Source organism: Stegodyphus dumicola, chromosome X2, assembly GCF_044657685.1.
Source record: "Stegodyphus dumicola isolate Sdum_Otavi_A_Nest chromosome X2, ASM4465768v1".
Taxonomy (NCBI): domain Eukaryota; kingdom Metazoa; phylum Arthropoda; class Arachnida; order Araneae; family Eresidae; genus Stegodyphus; species Stegodyphus dumicola.
The window spans coordinates 185,144,725-185,167,190 of NC_140781.1; the positions used below are offsets into that span (position 1 = coordinate 185,144,725).

General features: G+C 32.9%; 1 protein-coding gene across 1 annotated transcript in view; it reads left to right on the plus strand.

Annotated features, from left to right (window-relative positions):
• ds (dachsous cadherin-related 1) overlaps positions 1-22,466 on the plus strand; it is a 315,878-nt gene that overhangs the window by 257,903 nt on the left and 35,509 nt on the right. The window contains exons 5-8 of the mRNA XM_035375983.2: positions 2,186-2,422; positions 13,957-14,132; positions 14,519-15,353; positions 17,607-17,885. Of these exons, the coding sequence (XP_035231874.1) occupies positions 2,186-2,422; positions 13,957-14,132; positions 14,519-15,353; positions 17,607-17,885 (1,527 nt within the window). The remainder of the gene's footprint in view (positions 1-2,185; positions 2,423-13,956; positions 14,133-14,518; positions 15,354-17,606; positions 17,886-22,466) is intronic.

The window sequence follows — 22,466 nt, forward strand, 5'->3', positions numbered from 1 at the left end:
CTGTAGTACGTAGTATAGTCCTATTATATTTCAGTATTTTTAACATACATAAGCAATCCTCCTAATACAATTACTATAACGTGGTTAATTCGTATTGTGTAGTAGAGAGACTATAGTGAAGTGAAACTCCGAAATAGTACATAATGTATAAAAATAGACTGAGCAACACCTTGCTTTTCCTAATTTTACTTTGGCTTGTTTCTCTTCTGTCTTAGTACATAATATGTAAGAGAAATGTACACCGTATTGAGAGATTGAGTACACCATTGCTCTGCTGTCTAACTGCGATGTTAACGGGACAATTCAGCCGCGCTCTTACATGCGATAGGGACAAAGGAATACGAATTGCGGTTCGCCGGACGTATAGTCCAGCTTCATACAGTCTACGTGGCGGTGTTTTGTAGGATATGGGGCCATCTTGCAGCGGCAGAGATGCGACGCCAGCTGTTATGCTGTTAGTAGTCTACGGCGTGTTGCACATAGCAACAGGAAGCGATCGTCTGCCGCTGTGGTAATCTTCCGGCGTCCAGATTCCTGTCTTTTACAGGTTTTGGTAACTATTCCACAGCCTGTTGATAACATTACGATGCACGTTCAGCTCTTTGGCAACAGCGGATTGTCTTGCACCAGCTGACAAAATCCCGAGAGCCTTCCAACGCATTTCATCGTGATAATGGTGTCTTCGGCTCATGCTTTCCGCTTTGGCAATCTCGGATTACACGGAAATATCGCAGCTTATGCACTGACGCATAGGTCCGGCACACCTTTTCCTAAGGCGTTTTGGTGTAATTGCGGGATTCAGTATCGTGCTAATTTTGGTTGCCTACTTGCATTTGGCGATGCAACCTCTAAATCATATGTAAATTGTATGCTTTAATTCCTCTTTTTACATTCGTACCTTTTCTTTTAACGATTGTTGCTTATTTTTAGTTTTCATTTTCCATCATACCATAACCAGAAAATACACCTTACAAATTTAGCATGATACTGAATCCCGACCTTAGATATAACTATTATTTTTCAAGAAATTGAAATGGAACTGAAAGAGGGTTACGTTCGATGCTTTATTAATAGATTCTTAATGTTAAGTGAAGCATTTTAGTTTGCATGGTAATTTCACAGACAGTAAATTAGCGTATATATGCGCTTTAAATCTATGCAGCAAAGCACGCTCTATTGTTAAAATACATTTTAAATAGCTGCTTTCTCCCAAAAATTTCAAAGAAGACTTTATTAATTGACAAATTAATACCTTGAAACCTTTTCTCAGAACTGTAATTTCTCAATGCTCATTACTCTGTTCATTTCTCCTGCCTTCTGCTTTTCAAATATTCATAGTTAAGCTGAAGGTTTGAATGGCGTGCATAGCTGTTTAAATCCAAATTTTAAACATCTATACATTGGCCTGTTTAAAGCCAAATAGCTAAAAACTCATCAGGCTACTGCTTTGCATGTATTAAACTTATTGAAAAGCAACTTCGTTTTGCTTTACCACATATTGAGCCAGCCTAGAGGATTATTAATTAACTGCCGATAATTTAAGAGCAACAGTTCCCAAATTATGGATCGCAACACATCAGTGGATCGGGAGGCAATTTTTGAAGGGTTGCAAGGACTTCTGAAGTACTCTTTTTTTTTCCTTTGTATATTTATTTATATTTAATTGAGAATTAATTTATAATTATCAATTAATTGTTAAGAGCTACGCATGTTTACCTTTTATTACTTCATTATCATATTGTTTTCTTCTAAGAATCTCCTTTTCTCCTCTCTTGTTTTTTAGAACAACTTAATGCATGTGCATCACGATAAATAACATTTATAAATATGTTAACGCTACGAGTACATACATGTAGGTCGTTTAGTTAAAAATTTTAAGAAACACTAAGTTGTTTTTCTGAATGAGAACTCCATATTACCAGAAATCATACATTTTTCTGTAAAATTGCAAGCATTCCGGGTAATTCTGTTTTCTGAGATAGGGGCAGGTATTCGATTTTCCTTAAAACGAAGCACGCATTTAGTTAGCACATAAGCGGAAAAATTTACAATGCATTTGCTGTCACTTCTTTTACATAAAGTAGCTCATGTACCAGTGTGTATTCTTGAGAATTTTAATAGAACAGTGGCAGATTAGCAAAAAAGGCAAATTTTATTTTAACTGTAAATTTTTCTTCATTTCTAGGAGAAATATTTGTCACGCAGAGTTTGAGTACTGAGCATTCTTTGCATCATTTGATTATATCAGCGAAAGATGGTGGAGGATTAGTCACGAATGTCAGAGCCCATGTCTACATCAGTGTCATCAGTTCAGATCAGCAGCCTCCAGTATTCAAGCAAGCGAGGTATACGTTCTTTGTTCAAGAAGATGCTGCTCCTCAGTCTGTAATTGGGACAGTTGTGGCTACAACTCGAGATCCAAGTATGTGTCTAAAAAGATTCTTTACATTTACTCGTATATTGTTAATATAAATACATTAGCTTTTTTTTAATTGTTGAATTTGTAAATGCATTTTACGTAAATTGTTTGTTATAAATAAACTGCCCGTGAATTTGTCGAGGACGAAAAAGAGTATTGTCACAACCGTAACGTTTCCTTGAGCGACATGCTAAAGAATATAGCCTTAAGGTGCCAAACTCAGATAAAAAATGCATTTTATTTTCTTAAAATATCCGATTATGTTAATAAAAAATAAAGAGATGAATTCTGTTAATTGAGAAAAGAAAAGGGGGAAGTCCTATAATTGCGTGTAATAGATAATTTAATAATCAGCCATATTATATCGTTACATAATATCCTTTTAAATAGCGAACTAAGCTTTATAAAGCCATGAATTTCTTTGTTTTGGTGTACCTTTTTTAGCAGTATATGAAAAACAAATTATATAAGTGAAGTTTAAAGAAAAGCGCAAGGTTTAGTGATTAAATTTTGATCTCTTAATAGACGAAATAACCTTATGTAGAGACATTAGGTTATTTCGTCTATTAAGAGATCAAAATTTAATCACTAAACCTTGCGCTTTTGAGACATGAAAAATTAGCAATGCCCTCTCCGGGACTCAAACCTCGGACTTCTCGAATACGCGCCGAGTGTGCAAACCGTTACACCACGAAGTCATGCTAAGAAGGCAGGATGAATACCTTATATACTCCCGCTTTTAAAGAACGACTGGGGATTAGGGGACCTAATAGCCAAATCCTGGAGGTGGGGAATCAGCATCCACCACGTTTTTTAGTTCGGGCACCATTGTGGAGACATTAGGTATTTTTTAAAGCAGGATGGATGAAAAATGAGCAGTGCCCTCACCGAAACTCGAACCTAAGACTTATCGAATACGCGCCGAGTGTGCTGACCGTTACACCACGAAGGCATGCTAAGAATGCGGGAGAAATACCTTATAAGCATATTATACTAATGAAAATCAAGTTCAGAATGCTTTCTGAATAAAAGCATTCAGCGTTCTGCTCATGACTTGTATTCTTTCCACTATTTATTCCCATTGCAGTTATGCAAATTAGAGATTTGGTCTGATTAAAAATGTATCTCCTTTCCACTTATGAAACGATCTGAAAACTAGGAATTGTTTTCGTTAATAATTTGGGTGAGGTATGGGCTCTCTGGCCGAAACTGAGCAAAAACTATCCCCTAAGCGTGTAGTGAGAAACACATAGTTTACGAGTTACGAAATATTGAACCATCGGTAACAAAACAGATGCGAAGGCTAGCTTACAGAATGTTCCAAAATAAAGTTACCTGTCCTCGGTAGTGCATTCTATGGCTGAAAACAAGGAAAAAATTACCTTTGAACATAACGCATAGGTAACGAGCTAGCTGACTTTTAGCATCGAGGACAAGTGAATTTAAGACTTGGATTGCTGCCGATCCGTTGGACAACATACACAGCATGTTGCCGGTATTCGTAAAAAAGTGATCTTGGCGTTTAAGAGATGCCAGAGACAAGGAGATGCAATGCATCTGCTCTCTCTGTATCGTATTGTTACGTAAGTACTACAAGTAAAACTCAAGCAAATTTTGAAATATCTTAAGTCGGATGACTTCTTAAAAGAATGTTGGTATTCATATGATTTTTCTCTTGAGCATAGTTGAGGAACGAACGTGAACTATCTGGGTGAGATTTTCAGATATTTTCCTTTGAAAAATTAACTTGTGCATTGCCGAAAAGAAAAGGCAAATGAGGAGTACCTGAAAACGAGCGAAAATTTATAAATTTTTTTCATCTATATCTCTGTTTATCAATATAAATAACATGATATATACTTCTTTGGAGGTTTGTTTATCTTTTATAGGTTCCTAAATGGTATATTTATTCAATTTATTCAACAGAAAATGTGTTGAATAAAAATAAGATTTTCCACACGAATGGCGTAATATAGTAACAAATTGGACATTCTCATTTGATTAACTTCAGTGCTACGATAAATGTTAACAGGTACAGTTCGCTTTATCTCAGGCTGCTCTGAAGTTAATAAAATTTATGAAAATCATATGTTGGAAGAAACAGAAAGCTTCAATATTATTTCAGACTTTTCCATTATAGCTTTCATTAGGCGAATGGTGGTTATCTTTGGGGAATATGCATGTAAAAAAGCTGTTTTGTTTAGCGAGCGATCTTTATTGCCAATAACTGAATCAGGGCGGGCACGAAAGCTGGTGCAAATGTTTTAGAATTCAGGAATGCTCAGGCGGCAGAATTTAGTAGTCACTGAGATTGCATTAAATGTCTAACATCCTAACGCTGAGACTGTTGTTTTATACAGCTGCGATTTTGACCTCCCGCTGTGAAGAAAGCTGTACAACAGAGCCAAAACTGATTTGAAAATCTATTCATTTCATTCGACTATAAAGTAAAAGAGAAGAAAGGGCCCATCTGGGAAGATTTTCCTCATGTACATTTTAAATGCGACATGTTCCCCTTAGTTCTATGTGAGAGTCTCTGTCTTCTTAAAAATACAGTGGTCATATGTTTTGCCATGATTAATTAGCTAACTGAACTGTAAAATGTAAAGTTCTTTAATATAATCCTAGGAAATTTGCATTCACATTTTATTGCATAACCTTCTTCGCAAATCGCTTATATGTCATACGTTTATGTAACCCATTAATGAACATACTTGCCCAATTCAGTTTTAAACTAAGTTCATACTAAACAAATAGTAATCTTTGTGCGTTAAGAATAACTGACTGGTGGCCATCAGACAAATAGAGATAGCTAAAATAAAAGGAGAGTGTATTTTAAACAGGGGATTGACAGTTCAAATCTGTGTCTAGAGCCAAAAAGACCTACTGACCTACATAGACCTTGAAAGCCTGCGTAAGGAAGATTATTATTATTATTACATCATCACATCTATGGACTATTACAACATCCTGAGCATGCAGTCTACCACTTAATAACCAAGTAAATTTCTATCATAAAATGCGCCATGTTTCAAAAAAAGAGTTAATTTTCTGTTTTCATTTTCATGATAAGAGACAGACGTAAGAGATTAGAAACGGAAAATGAAGGAATTCCGTAATTACAGTGTAACGAATAAAACAAAACAAAAAAATGTTGTTAAAAGCCTCTGGTTTGCAGCAGTTGATTTATTTTCTCATAATCGACGTGCTAAAACGCAATTATGTAATTATGAAGCCTTTTGAATGTGTATGTCAACTTTCAGAGACCGCAAAATCATGTCAGAAAATTTAGTATTAACGGAATCTTAAGTAATATTTGTATTATTAGCCATAGCTTTATGTGCAACGTTCAGCTAAGTAAGTTGAACTTAAGACTGAATTTATTGATTAAAGTATTTTATGAGCATTCCAAATTTTCACGTACAAAAGGCGATGTAGTACATAGCCAAATGCAAATCCTGATCTGAGTTCCCACCTGTTCTTCACGCCTCATTAAGTTGCTCGTCAAGATTCCTAATTGATTTGATGAATTGCTCAAAATATTGACACAGAAGATGGAAAGAGGATAAAGAAAAGTATAACGGCGTGAAAACGAGTTATACAATAAAGTTATCAATATTCATATCCTGCTACAAGTCACTCTGTGACTGGCCTTCATCTTCTATCAAGATCAAACTAGTGCTGCGATTGCAAAATCTGCATTAACACTTTCATGGTGGGAGTAGGTGTTGTCCTCCTTGTATATCATTCAAATGTGAACCTCTTCCGGCCGCCCTTTTCATCTTGCCAGACTTTTTATTCACGCGCGGCATACGAGTTTTCCATTAAGTGCACTGAAGGTTTATTGAAATTTAATGCATGGTCATATTGCTTTTAACCTCTAACTTCGCTTTTTGCATTAACTTCGAAAATTAGACATGGGTCAGGAACACATTCTTCGCAAAATGGCAACCTAAGATGTTTACGTGAAATTTGTAAAGAAAATTTATCTGTGTATACCGTTATGTGTATCTATGCGTACATATGAGGGGGCGCCGAAAAAGCCCTTACCGCGGAAAGGTTGCTTATCGCCTAGCTAAGTAAAATGGAAAAAAATAATCATAAAATTTTATCTTCCGTTCTTGTATCGCTCTCGGAATTTTGAAAAAATGGTGAAATTTTGCTGTTTTTCGTCAATTTGTTTATGCTTACCAAACTCACTATTGACGAAATGGTATACGTCCTAATGTTAATTTTGAGGCATGAGGAACACGAAAAAAGTTTAAAATCAGTAATTTCAATTCTTTATTGTTTGCGCAAAAAGCTCAAAAAACACGGTTTATTTTTATTTTATTTTTTTTAAAATAGCTGTATTTCGTAATTTTTGCTACAAATCTTTTTAAACGATGACTGTAATTATCAAATATTATGTAACTATATTGTGTAATTCTGTATATGATAACTAATTCAGGCAATTCTCACGCTGGTGACGGAAGCAAAATAAGAAGAGACAAAGCTCAAAATAATAGAATTGATTTGCGAAATCACTGATGAAAGAAGAGACGACACGATATTAATTAAAAGAAAATCAATTTAAAGCTGTTTCGAAGAACTGAAAAAGAGGACTGTTATTCCGTTATACAAGGACCAGAATCAGAATATATATCGGCCTTGAGAGGTCCAGGTTCGAGTCCCACTAAGGGCATAGTACATTTTTTACGTCTCTTGCTTCCCCCCCAAAAAAAATAAAATCTAATGTCTCTATCAACTTTATAAAAGTAGGTCTAATGTATCTGAATTTATTCTGCGTTTAAAGGAAAACGCATAATGTTTTTTCTTCGTAATGGAGTGGAAATGAATTTTCCCACTCAAAAGGGATTAAAGAAATATTGTGCCATAGACAAAAGAATAAAACAGACAGTCCAGGATCTCAAAAATAGGAAAATTTTCATTGGAAAATATTTAGACATACTATTATACAATTTTAAAAATTGAGCAATCAACTTCAGCAAAAAGCTATGTGGTGAAATTTTAGGAAATGAGTTACAAATTTCAGTATAATAAATATCAGGGATGCATTCCCTTTATTGCATTCTTAAGTAACTATTGCATTTTTTAACTTAATAAAACGACAGTGTAGTTTGTATTTTAGTTAACGATTTGTATGTATTTTCCCAAATTCCTTTCTAAACAGTAAAGAAATTGCAGTGCATTCTGTTGATAAGAGCAGACTGGTGTTACATAGGAATCTGTAGAGTACACTGATGTACAGAAATATTGAAGTAATATTCATTTAGTATGCTTTATACGAATTTATGAGCTCTTCCAAAATCTGATGGGCATTTTATCGCATATGTTATTAATTATGTTATGATATCTTTATTATTGAAGGAGATGAATGGAGACCAATGCTATCTTATTTTAAGACCAATGTATTTTAAGCCGCGTTTCATATTTTATTGAGCTTAAAGCTACTTAAAAGAGTTTTGTAGCAGCGATAGATATTGTATGATTCTGCGAATCATTTATTTATTATAATAACGGCATAGTATATAGAAATAACATTTGTTATATGGACCTTCGGCATAAACTTGGTAATATTCTTAAAAAGTACGTATATTATTTTTAAGTCGCCTAGTTCGTTAAAAGTTCTGTTGTATTGAAAAATTAATTACAAAACTTATTTTGCATAGAAAGTCAACATCCTGCAGATAGGGTCGTCTTTTTGAATTAACCAATGTTCTGCTACACAATTTTTTTTAATAATGTACTTTTCTGTTTTCATTATTTTTATTTTAATATTAAAAATGAATATACTTAAAATAACAGAGTGATAGGAAATTCAACACGAATGGCTGTTAAATGAATTAGGTATATTAAACTGAATTATATATTTATTGTTCCTAAACTGAAATATAGCTCATTTGAAAATTTTCCATTTTCGTGGCTAGTATATACTAGACATTTTTAAAATGATGCGAACATTGGAAAGTGCATTTGTGTGAAATTGTTTTCAAAGTTATCTTTTACTGCGAACTTAATGTTGTAGACTTCTAAGTACAGAAATGCTCTCAAAACTCGGCATTTTAATTTTGAAAAAGGGGATATTAAACAAAGTTATATTATAACTTCAAAATTATGATAAAATATTATTAATGGTTAAGGTTTTTGAGAGACGATAACAAGCTGCCTTGTAACTTATCCTGGAAACGTGTAAAACAAGGTTAAGAGTTTCTACTAAAATAATACAAAATAAAAAGCGTTGTGCCGTTGAAAGCACTGACTTTACGCTTTGTTATTCATAGAAGGGGTGTAAAAACACCAAACTGTGTTACAGATGAAATGAGGGGGGGGGTATATCCCGATTGGCCTCAACTGGGAATAAAATTACTGAAACTTTTCCTTTAAGGCTCAAACGGGAACAAAAGTGTTAAGGCTGTTTTCTGAACGGCAGATCCATTAGCGCTTTGTAAAAGTTTTAGTTGACAAGGAGTCGAAATCGAAAGAGGAGTCGAAATCGAAAGCTCTTGTCTACATATGGGACTTTTGCTGCACTTCAAATACCCTTGAGAGATCTTTCCTAATTTCTGCTTAGTTCATGAAGGATGTATACCTTTATAATTCAACACTTTTACTCGAACTTTAAAATTTCAGAAATTATCCTTGAAATGGCTTAACTTCGAAATGCCGTTTCTTTCTCCAATTTATTAGAAAAGGTACTGTGAGGGTGGGGGATGGGGGGCTATTGAAAACATATAAATATCTTTAGTGCGTCAAACATTAATACGCTCTGATTTCACCCTCTAAAACCTTCCTTTAAATACTTCCCACTTTCTACTTAGTTTGAAAATTGCACATGGTAGAAATTCTCATTCTGGCAGGGAAATGAAATGAGGCTTAATATGAAAGTCATTTAACTTAAAATAACGGGTTAGAAAATTAAAATGAACCCTACTGTTACAATGCACCAGGCAATGTCAGAATTCTAGTAAACAAGACCTTTCGAAAAAAGCAAAATATCAACATTGTCTAACAAATATGTTCTTGATATAGGTGTTAGGAACAGAGTTAAGTGAAAAGATGTTTAATTAAACGGCTTTACGCTTTAAAAGGTATTGCCTCGAAAATTTTTGATTTTCTGCTTTGTTCTTTGTAATTATGGGTGATTATTAGGATACATTATATTCATAAGGCACAATTTCTGAAACTTCCAAAATTATGAGCGGTCAAAATATTTGGGAGAACAGCATATTCTGTAGCGAAAAGAAAATAATTTTTGGTAGTTCCTAAGTTATGAACAATAAGCTGAAGTTAAAATGTAATTATTAGTGGATTTTGTCTATTTTTTATTATTTTTATTTCTAGTACACATTTTGTCAGTTCTTAGCACCCAATAATTGTTTCAAATTCCATTTGAAGTGAGTAGATAAATTTCTTAAATGGATTCAGAGCTCATTTAAATTGAGTATTTTTGTCCACAAGCTGATGTTAAATATCATCTATTTTTGTAACTAAATATATTTTCCAGGCTTATTCTGGCGTCAATGGAATTAACTATTAGTTGCATGCAAAGAGGTTTTCGAAAATTACATGTCAATCAACATATTACTTACAGATATTTTTTTCCAAATATTTGATTCGCTAGGGGCTCAAATATTTTCATTAATTTTTCCATAGTGCTTCTTTCTGTTAATTAACCCTTTGCAATTTCAAAATTTGCAGCAGAAGGCGCAGTATTTTTTTTTCAATCGTGCTCCGCCATTAGCAACTACACGGAAAGAGAAGGATTCCCGTGGAGGTCTTTTTAAGCGAAACTGGCTCGCATCCACATTACAAATGGTAAAAACCACGTAAACGTCCATGCAGCCAGCTTATTCGCCGGAACTCGAAACCTGGACCGAACTACCAGTGTTTACCGTCTTTTACCGCTCGGCTGCTGGTGGGCCAGTAAAAGGGTTAAGGTGTTAAATTATAGAGGGAAATACGGTTCATGAACTTCAAAAAGAAATTAAGCGACAGCATCAGTAGCTGAAGGTAGGAGAGCATTTATTAAAGGAATCAAATTAAAGGCATATCTTAGTATTCATATTGTAAGCTTAAAACGCGCAATCTGTCTTTTAAAATATATTTGAATGAATTTTTAATCAATTATGCAGTTCATGCCACTTGTTTTAAACAACTTACAGCGCAGGTTCTGATGTTCCCTCTAATGTGGATATACGAATACAGATTCATACATACATTATTAATTCAAAAAGTTCGCCTTTAACTCCAAAGAAACATTTCCGTCATACTGCTATAAGCGTCAACTTCTCAGATGTTGATTTGATGCCGTAGACTACATTAAACGCTATTTGCTTACTAATTGTTTATTATTTGTTTCTAGTCAGGTCAACCTGACAGTTGAATGAAAGAGTGGAAACTCCAAGAAAGTTGCTTTCTCTCGGGGTTTTGACAGCTGTTCCTTTCGAGGTTACTAAAGCAAAATACTAATTCACATGTTTCTTAGGTGCATACAAATTCATTTTTAAATCATAATCTTGCGTAAGGATTAAGTTACACCCCTTTACTCCGCCCATATTTGCAAACACAATCTTTGACGGGGCAGCTTTCCTCCCACTCGTAAAGTGACAACAAAACTCAATGACACCTTCAACATAGTGTTTAGAGGAGAATAAGATTGCGAAGTAATTTTGGTTTGTGTATTCCGCTGTCAAATATAATCAGACTTCTGATGGATGTTGTAGCATTTAATGCACTTAATCATTGCGAAAATTTTTTTCTATCTACATTATATCCCTGAAACCTTGTTTATAACTTTCGTCTTGAGACTTTATCAATGAGCATTAGTGTTGAGACTTTGGGAAAGGAGATGTTTAGGACGTTGCACAAAGTGATTGTTTTAATGCTGTTGTTAATTCGAATTTTTATTCAGGTAAATTCTTACTCAAGGAAAAATGTCACACCATACGAACTCCAAAAAGGAGGTCAATCCTGTTGTTAGGTCACTCCTGGAGGTCAGTCTTTTTGATCACATGGATCAAAACGTAAAACCACCTGCAAAGTTCCCCCCTTTAAATATATAAATATATGATATATACATATATATATATACATATAGTTAATGAAATTTCAGTGTGAAGGATATATTTTCAAGATAATATTTTCAAGATAATAAAATATGCAGTTTTATTCAATTACCCGAGATATAGTTCACGGTTTTTCTATATTATAACACAAACATAATCAATTATAAACGAGGAAAGATTAGTTGATTACTTCTGAGTCCAAAACAAATTATATACATCAAAAACATAGCATTCTTTAATAGACAAATCATTTCAGCATCATTACAAACATTTGACCTCTTGAGAAAACTAGAATAATGTAATCAATCATTTTGAAAATGTTCCAGTAACATAATGGAACTGAATAAGTCTTTTCATTGAAACAATTCGTTTAATTTTGGTAATTTCTAATTAAATAAAATAATTATCTTATAAAAAACGCTCTTATAAAAAGCGTTTGGAACATTTATTTATTCTCTAAAATAGCTATGAATTGTTCAAAGTAAACATTTTTCATCGTATTCTGAAAGGCGCTCAGTGTCAATTTTTCATACTTGTCGACATGTTTTACTTTTATTCCTCCGAATATTGTTTTCATTTTACAGATCAGTTTTTAAAATATATAAATCAGAATGTTGCAAACATTATTAAAAAATTATATGCATGCATATATTTGTTTTAAAATCTATAACAAAAAAAATTAAAAGGTATTTTGAGCTTAATAATTCCTGTTTTATGGAATTATAACCAAACTACATTTTGTTTTGTATTCTCATACTCACTTCTATTAAGACCCGTGTAGACTAAAAGCTGTTCTGCATATCAGAATAATGGCTGCTATCTTAACCGTTTGTGCCATCATAACGAACACGTTAATCCTGATTACACGCACAATTTTAATTAACCTACACAACCGTCAAACTGTTTATAAACGGAAATTAGAACTATTATGCAGCTGTCCAATATCACAATAATTTCATTCTGTGTAAAGTAAAACTCTAAAGAAAAATAGCTTGTGGCTTAGAACTTTTAATAACGATTCACATTAATTTACACTTTACTGGAATAAGGAGGCTTCCATAAATTTCGTAATTCACCTGGCATATTATTAATTTTTTTTAAAAAATCGTTGTTGGATTACTGATTATAGCAAAGCATTTGAGGGCTTAATTTCTAAGATAAGGGTTGACTTTGCAGAGCACTTTCTAGTGAAAACTAGTTCGCATTTCTGGTTTGTGGGCGAAACAATCACCATGAAGCTAGTTCACTTAACCACTGGAAACAGAAATCGTGATGAACGACCAGTGTTCCGCGACTTAAGTCACTCAGTCAGAGGTGGGCCCTGTGTTGGATGTGTATTTCTATTACATCCCGTTATAAATAGTTTATATGCAATTTCTTGTAGCAAATTATTTAAAAAGCATGTTCTCAAAGTATTTGTTTTGTACTTCTGCCTGGAAATACCGGTAACAAAATATATCTAGCTATGAAAATTATACTGTAGTTAAGGTCGTATTGCTATAGTTATCGCCATTTGTGTTATATTAAATATTGTTCAGCTAACTTTTTATATTGTTATTCCTCTTCTTATCCTTGTCGAAATGGATTTTGTCATATTTTAAAGATTTTCTGGTTACGCTACTGATTCAATATATCACTGTGTTTTATGTATTATTTAAATACTAGGTATTTCCTCCCGTTATATTTCGCATTTTCTGTGCTGTTTTTTTTTAACCAATCGAAAAGCAAAAAATGCACGATTTTTTTTAACGTAAGGTTACGTTACTATTTGGTGGTTTTTTTTTTTTTTTTTTTTTTTTGTTTGTTTTAAAGGGTGTTTGATTTTATATTTTGAACTTAACATGCATGTTCCGAACAATCTGAAAATTTTCTTTGTAAATAGCACGTAAATATTAACTAAAAAGAAAACCGAATCAGCAACTCACTTGGTTTTCTTATAAGTCTAATTAATTTTTATATGGCTTTCCGTGAGTTTCTCTACGTAACATAAGTACGAACCAATTTAGAAAATCCTCCTTGAAGGCATCCCTGCCGTTAAGCTGATAGCCTTCGAGTGTTTAGCTGTAATTTAAATAATACTAATTCTTTCGAAGGTTAATTGAGATGTGAAGTGGCTTTTAATATCTTAGTTAAACCTCCAGGAAAATCAGCTGTACCCTTTTATCTTTCATGGACAAACTTCTTCATTTCCTCATTAAATCACACCGTCTAACGTATCTAGTCTACTAGTATCGACAGAAAAATACTTAAATATTATTTTTTCCGAAAAATACGTTACGAATTCAAAGGTTTGAAAAATACATCAAAAAATGCAGTATTACTATTCTTTTAATGGCTAATAAATGTTGTAAATGAAAACTAGGCTATATTAATGAGTAAACAAATTATTAGGATTTATTTTATTTTAATAAAATTCACTTAATCGTTATTTTTTAAATTATCATTATTAATTTATTTTAATTATTGCAGGAGCTGGTCCTGTTCGTTATGTTATCTATTCAGGAGATCCAGAAGGGTTTTTCACTATCGATCCGTTGACAGGAACCATTAAAACGAAAGGCAAACTGGATCATGAAGCTCATTTATTTTTGTTACTGAACATTCAAGCTACTAGCGGAAGGCCTCCGATTTATGGACATACTCAGGTAACTTAAAAAGAACACTTCTATGTATTATATTGCTTCATTAAGCATCTTTTCCTAGATTTAATTTTAAAACTTTTTTATTTCGCTTTCCTAAGTATGTTTTATTTCGTGTACTTCACTATAAAATTATTATTTTGCTTGCAGTTCTTTGAAATATATCTTTATGATAAAAAATTGCAATTAGAGCAATTCTCGAAATGTACACGTCATTCACCCCTTTATTATAATAGTAGTTCCACTTCCATCTAATGGAGTACAAAAACATATACACTAGTAACTTTCTAGATAATTTCAATATCTAATATGTATTAGATTTACGCTGTGACAAATATTTCGAAATATTACTTACTCTCGTATAATTCTAATCCCCCCTTTTTTCCTTTCAGGTTAATGTTACTATATGGGATGTCAATGATAATGCCCCTTGCTTTGCTAGTACTTCCTTAAAAATAAGCGTCCCTGAAAATGCAGATTTAAGAGTTCCTATATATGTTGTGCATGCTAAAGATCCTGACAGTAACAGAAATGGCGAAGTGCATTATCATCTACTGGATAATCCTGACAATGTATTTCTTGTTGGAGAAGATTCTGGAAGTATAATGTTACAGCGTCCTTTGGATTATGAAGTGCGTCGCCATTATATTTTAGTCTTAAGTGCCACGGATTCTGGTAGTCCCCCGTTATCATCAAATGTAACTTTAATGGTGGAAGTTCAAGATGTGAATGACAATGCTCCAACTTTTGAAAAGAATGAATACAAAGTTAATGTTTTAGAATCTTTACCAGTTAATTCACAGTTTCTCCAAGTAACTGCTACCGATATGGATACTGGTAACAATGCAAGGCTAACATATAAGCTATCAGGAAATGTAGGAGATAGTGCTTCAAAGTTTGGTATCTTCCCCAATAGCGGATTTCTGTACCTGAAAGAAACTTTGGATCGTGAAACCACTGATTCATATTCCTTAATTGTTTTAGCTGCAGATAACGGCAGTCCACCTTTGTCGGCGACTACTGTTGTTCAGGTTCAGGTACTTGATGCAAATGATAATGATCCTGAATTTGTGGAAGATACGTTCGTATTTACTGTTCGTGAAAATACAGAAAAAGGCCAACATGTTGGTACAGTATCAGCACGTGATAGAGATCTTGGGAATAACGCATCGCTACGTTACAGCCTTCTTAATACTAACGGGACTTTTCAAATTAATCCAGTTACAGGTAAGAATTTTATCTTAATATTATTTATAGCTTAAAAAATGCTACTTAACCTTAAAAATCCTATAAGTAAATTTAAGTGATTTTATAAAATACTGATTTTTAATTTGAAAAAAAAAAAAAAAATATTCAGCTAAACGTAGGTCATATTGACCATGTTTTACATTATCACTTCTTTATAAGGATTTTAACAAAATACATGATCTATACAAAAGATGGTCAATGAATAAGACTTCTTAAAAAACATATGTCATATTCACTGGGTACTATTCCATATTAACGTACTACATTCTGGAAAAATATAGAATTTTTTCTGTTTTATGTGTTCTTAGTATTATTATTATGTTGACAAAGAAAGCAAAAGGAATGCAAAGAAATTTAGAACTATTGTATTGTATTTCCTTTTTTTTTTTTTTTTTTTTAAATCTTTAATATATTTCCTACATATTGAAACCTATATAAATGTTGCAGCAAATCTTTGAAATTAAGAAGTATTACGAATTACTCAACCCACTTGGCTAAACAGAAAATATTTTATCTCATGTGTTCCACTGATATTCGCGATATTTTGTGCGCGATATTGTAAAAGTACCAAAAGATACAGAAACGTAAAAGAAAGTAAACGGAATTCAGAAAAATGGAAAGATGATTACTTGAGTATTTCATTAAGGAAAGAGAAATAATAGTCAGTGTCACTTAGGTTCCAAAGTTACCTAATTTTCAAGTAACCAAACCATATAATTTAATGTAACTAAAATAAGTGCATAGCCAGTTGATTTAATTATAGTCACTGAGTTAGAACATGGTGTTAATTATTTGGTAGTATTAGCATGCAGGGTTCGAAGGAAACTCACTCACCAGCGGCCGAGCAGTAAAATTGTTGAACACTATGTTGTTCAACCTGGTATCAAATCGGTAAATGGACTGTCTTCGTGGGGTGTTTTTCCCATCTCTAATGTAAATAACGTAAAAAGACCGTCACGAAAACATTTCTTCTCAGGCAGATAGCCGTCGTATGCTTTGTCATAACCCCAAGTAATAACTCCATGTGCATGTCCTTCGGCATGAACGGTCTAAGAATAAGCATTTTTTGTTAGATTTATGTCTGGTAAAGAACAAATGCTGACTAAAATAAAAGCGGGACCTCCTAGGGGAAAAATTAAGAAGACTACCATATTTAACAACTAAGCAAGATAGTGGAAATGATCAATTATACGCATTATTTAATTGCTGTGGATCGACACGCAGAAATGCAATATTGAGCATCAAATATTAGTAACATCGGGCATAAAAGCGCTTACAAAACTGCATTGTTTGATCCTAGCGTATAGATGCATTCTCGTAGATAAATTTTTATTATATCCAGAAATATCTATCAAATGTAAATAATTTACCATCTTCGTTTAAAATTTCCCATGTGTGTTTGTGGTCTTTAAGATAAGCAAATGCGTATTCCGAGGCAAAGCTTGTGGGTCACTCGAAATAACTTAGTTGTTTAAGCCTGTTTCTTCGAAAACATTAACCATCTATTTGATCAAGTGCTGCATTTGTAGAAGAGATATTGAATTCAGAAGTTCTTGTGGTGGACTTTTCCTTTTTGCTTTGCCTGGATATGCAAACTGCAAGCAACATGCGTGGAAAATTTTGAATGAACATTATTCATCATCTATGACAGAATTATAAAACATGAAAGAAATTCGTTTATAATTTGGTTTCAATCAGGTAATGGATTTTGTGATATACTTACATTCAATAGTGTGTAACTGCTAATGATTGCGGGTTAGTGCGCTTCTTAATGTCGATTCGTAGTAATTGCATTACGCTGTACATATTTGGAAGTAGTTTCTTCTGTTTCGAGCAAAAATGGTTTGCTAACTTTTCCTCCCCTCCCTTTAAGATCGCTACAAATTCTTTTCAGGTAGAGATATTTACTCTCTTAAAGGAAGACCTAAATGGGAACGTTTATTCCAAAATATAAAAGCTGGTACAGCTTTCTTTTGAGCACTGTATATGCATACGGACTTTTGAATTTTGAATTTCCTCTTTAAAAAGCATTCATTCATTTATATGGAGAAAAGGTCACTTTAATGTTTACGTTGTGTCTTCTACCTCTTTTTTTTATTTTTTTTTTATTTTTTTTTATTTTTTTTTTTATTACAATTGAAACTTTTATCATATGTATCATACAGCATTTAAAAATGTTGATTTCTTAACTCTTCGCTCTCCGTAATTTAAATTTTTGCCTTTCCTTTGCAGGAGAAATTTTCACTAAAATAACATTAGATAGAGAAAGCAGGCCCAAATATGAACTAACAGCTGAAGTTAGAGATCAAGGGAATCCATTTCGTTCCGATCATGCTGCTGTTGACATCAAAGTATTAGACACAAATGATAATTCTCCAGTATTTGTTGAACCCGTTGAATCTGTCATCGAAATAGTTGAAGAACAGCCTTTGGGAACAGAAGTAGTTCAAGTTGTTGCTGAAGACATTGACAGTGATGAAAATGGCGCTATCACTTATGAAATAGTAAAAGGTTTGGTTATTTATATATTTCATTACTATTAATTGTGCAGATAAATGGAAGCTACTGTACCATAACTAAGTTGATTTTTTCCTAGTGTTCGAGCTAATAAATTCATCCAGTTTAATGGTATAAATTAATTTTGAATTAAAATGGCCATAAACCTGCATTTTTTTTTTTCAATAAAATCTTTTGATCAAAATTATCCTTATTTAATTCCAACCTAAGGGTTTAAAAGGATTTTGAAGCTTTCAAGGCCCTTTCTATTTCAATTTGCAGTAAACATAAGAAATAAAAAGACTAAAATTATCTATTTTGTTTAAATGATGACGAATTTCTGCTAGAAATTTTTATATATTTGATATTTAATACAATGTTATTAGTAATATTATGATTTTGTTTTTAAGTTGTAAACATGTTTTCTTGTAATTAGTGTAGTATTTCAATTAGCAGTGTGGTATTAAATACCTGCTTTCAAGGAAGTTGTTCTTGGACTTAAGGAAGGTCATTAATTTCATACCATTGGGAGCCTGTTGTTTACGAAATTATTAGAATTTCGGTGTAGTAAAGCATTTCCATAGTGAGCAGTACCATTTAAATAACTTTAAAAATATATAAATAAATAAATAAAATATTTAAAAAAAAGTCTAAACGAATGAAATGAACTTGCAGTCTATTCCTTGACTTTTGTAGAAATAAATAATATTGTACTGTCGTTTACTCGAGCATTATATAGAATTATCTTTCCTACACAAATGGAAAATTTAGTAACAGTAAGAGTTTCTAGATTTTAAACTGCAGTTTAAACAGACTGTGTTACATTAAGTATCTGTTAACAACCTATTTTTTTTATTTAGAAGTCAAAGAACAAAAATTAGCGTTATCGTTGCAAATTTTTACAGTACTAGTTTCGACGGTTTTATCGAACCATCAGCTGCCAAAGTGAAGAAAGAAACTCTTTTTGCACTTTGGCAGCTGAGGCTGATGGTTCGGTTAAACCATCGAAACTAGTCCTGTGAAAATTTGCAAATATATCGCTTATTTTTGTTCTTTGACTTCAAAATTAATATTTGTTTGTTCGGCGTGTTATTTTACCTTAATTACCTATTTTTTGTTTCGCTGAATTTATTCCCGGAAAGATCGATATTAAATTACTAAGTAAGTGCAATGGCATTTAATTATTCTGAACAAAGAAGACAAAATATAATAAAGTATAAATGAAATGTCTTCTAGAGCATACGTACAATATAAGAATATTTAAAATTAATATGCCGTTTTTTGATTAACATAAAACAAAAAATATTCAAAACGCTCACTAAAAGATCACTAGTATTCAAAATGCTCACTAATATTGTTAACAAGCGGCATACATTTTATTTTATTAAACGGTCTTAGGAAATTCCGATTTGCTGTGTCAGTTAATGTTTATATAAGGGATATAGCTAATCAGTGGCCTAGTGATCGGTGATGTACCGACAATCGATAAGCCGGTGGCTAAGCTTTTTGCTGCCCGGTGCAATCTTTTAAGTGCGGTGGTTCCTAAATTTTGCCCCCTGTACCGACTTTGGCGCCGGCCATGATCTCGATTCAACCTTGACCCCTGACGGTTCCCATCTGAGCCCGAATCTGAAGCATCTGTTTTCCCCAGTTCGTCGTTCGTTTCCTTTTCCGTTGTATAAACGAAAGAAGAGTGGGCTTGCTTTTCCAGCCCTAATTCTTTTTTCAAAACATTACATATTTATCATTTATACCACGATCCTCGCATCTGATCTTTCCTGAGAATTATATCTGAATAGCGTTTCATTGTAATTAGACTTTTACAAAACCATGTTCATTATTAAGTGCATGTAAACCGTGTAAATGCTTTTTCGCCCAAATGACGTTTTGTCTAAAAATGCCTTTCCCCACCGGTGGATAACAGTTCGACTTCCCTTTTAATGGTTCCCTCTTCCTAAAACCCTCTGATACTCTTTCGCCCAAATCACTTCTACCAACACCTCCTAGAACTAAGTCCTAGAACCTAGTCTAGTTAGTTCTAGGAGGCGTTGCTTCTACCCTCCTCTCTCTTCCCAGTGGAAGGGTTATCCTTCCGATAACACTCGCTTCTCTCTCGTTGGTACAAAAGCCAAGACTGTTCTGCACTTACATTTTTCCTACGACTTATTTGCATAAAGTATTCTACATAAGAATATAGCATAAATAACAGTATTTTATATCATATTATTATGTATTTATATAGTTATTACTAAATGAACATGTGCAGTATTCTAAAATTTCGATTTATTTTTATATTTATTCAAAGCATTTTGACGACTTCACGAAATAATTCAGGATTATACGATGCTTATTGAACTCATTTGTTAAAAACTTACAAATTCTATTATAATAATGAATGTTTTGAAAATGCGAATAATGTATAACTTTCTATTGAAGCAAAAGTTCAGATTTCCGCAGTTTAAGCGGCATTCATTTAAGCGGTTTCCGCAGTTTAACGCGGTATGAGAGATAAGCCACCCCTGATTATGATGAATTTTTCCTGAGACAGCTAAATGAATAGTTTTTCAATTTAGTTCGGAATATTTCCGGATGCAGAAAATAGTTTCAATTTAAAGGCCATTTATTGCTACAGCGTTAATCACCATGTGACTCGTGAATAATGATTTGAATACATTATATAATTTGAATATATTATTAGATTTTAATATTAGCTTAAAGGGAAAAAATTTTTTCGTAAGATACTTAAAACCCTCCAATGACTTACTAATTCACGATCGAAATTTTGGTGACATAATGACTTAGCATAGCCTGAACAGACAAAATTTTACTCTACATATTTCGGAGATAGAGAGAAATAAGATCATAACAGGGAAGAAGAATGCGGATGTGATTCGATTTTTAATTTAAGACTGAAATTTATTTAAAGTAACACATTTTTGATTAGGCGTCCACCTTTGAAGAAGATTGGGTTGTGATTCATTGCTGAGACACACGAAAATTACTAGCCTAGCTGGAGGGTTGTTTTCATGGAATGCTTTTTCCCAGAAACTGAGTCGTCTTCACATTATATGAGTGGAAAATTCCCTATAGCAAGTCTTTCCGTTAAAAATTTACTTTACGTGAATATATGTAAATTTTTCTAAAGCGAGAGATTTGAAGATATTGCTCTAAACTCAGACAGATGAAATCCGAATTCATTACTAAGAGTTTAAAAAAAAATCATAGTACTCGTCTAGTAAAAAGAATTTTTTTTTTTTCAGTAACTAAATTGCTACATTAGAAAAATGTTATATTTTACTAATTAAATTATCCTTTTTTCTTCCCCCAATAAGTATTTAAAATAAAATACTCATTCCCGAAATGTTACTCTGCTGTAATTCCGTTTGACGTTAAAAAGAGAGATGATGCGAACGAAAAATAATGTCATATTATTGCATGAATGTGAGCATTATCTTTTGTATGTGGTAGTTCATTTGGGAAAATAATGATGTTACTTATTTAACTCTTATCATAAAGAGTTAACCACCTCTTTTATTATTGCTCATGATCTAAATTCATTATTCTAAATGATAGCAATTCTAATGGTCGCAACATTGATATAATTTTCTAATAAAATTTCGTTGTTTAATCATTTTTCTTTTAAATTATTTTTATTTTTCGTTTAATTCTCTATATTTCAATTGGGATCGCATGGTTTATTGCCACAACTTAGCATCAGTATGACTGATTCATTTCTTTGAATCAATGAAGATAAATTTAAATGGAAACCAGCAGCATTTTTAACTTGTAATGCTACTCTTAGTTACGGCTCTATCATTTGAGCAGTGATTCCGGATATTTCTACAAAAGAACTTTGAAATAAAATTACGCTTCATTTATGATATTTTTTCATCCAGAATACGTATGCTATTTTCTAGTTTATGCGTAGGGTTATAATTGATTTGATAATGCTATTTTAGTCTAATAACCGTAACAACTGTGAAGCGAATTATCGCTATATCTGTGAGCAAAAGTAAAGCTTTGAGAAGGTTAAAGTAACAGACAGAAATTACAATAAAAGGCACTCTCCTGTACTACAATTTCCGCAACTTGTGGTGATGCAAAATAAAGCAGAACAGACCAAACTGATTCAAATGTTGAACAGTAGTCTAGGATTGTACAATTAAATACTACCAAGAATTGATCACTAAACCTACCTACCGGAGATTCAGAATTAAAGTGTCGGTAACGATGCAATGCAAAAGCGAATAATTACAATTATCAGAGCTGGCAGTAAAATAACAACGTAGCTGACACGCAGTGCCAAGAGAACACGGTCTTAAACTCCAAAAACCTATCAGTTTAAATACTGGCTACTATTTGCCTATTTTATCTCCCACCTCAAAATCAACTTTCCTTCTTTCATGCCATAATTAAACATTTGTGCCATATCCGAATTTATAATTTCCTTGTCAACTAATGTCTGAAAGTCTACCGTCTAAAATTCCGCAGACCTCTTTTGAACAAAAAACAATTTATCAAAGGGCGTAATTAACTTTCTGCCAAGAAATACCTCAGCCCGTCTCTTCCTGACGGTATCCTATTTAACCGTCCTCA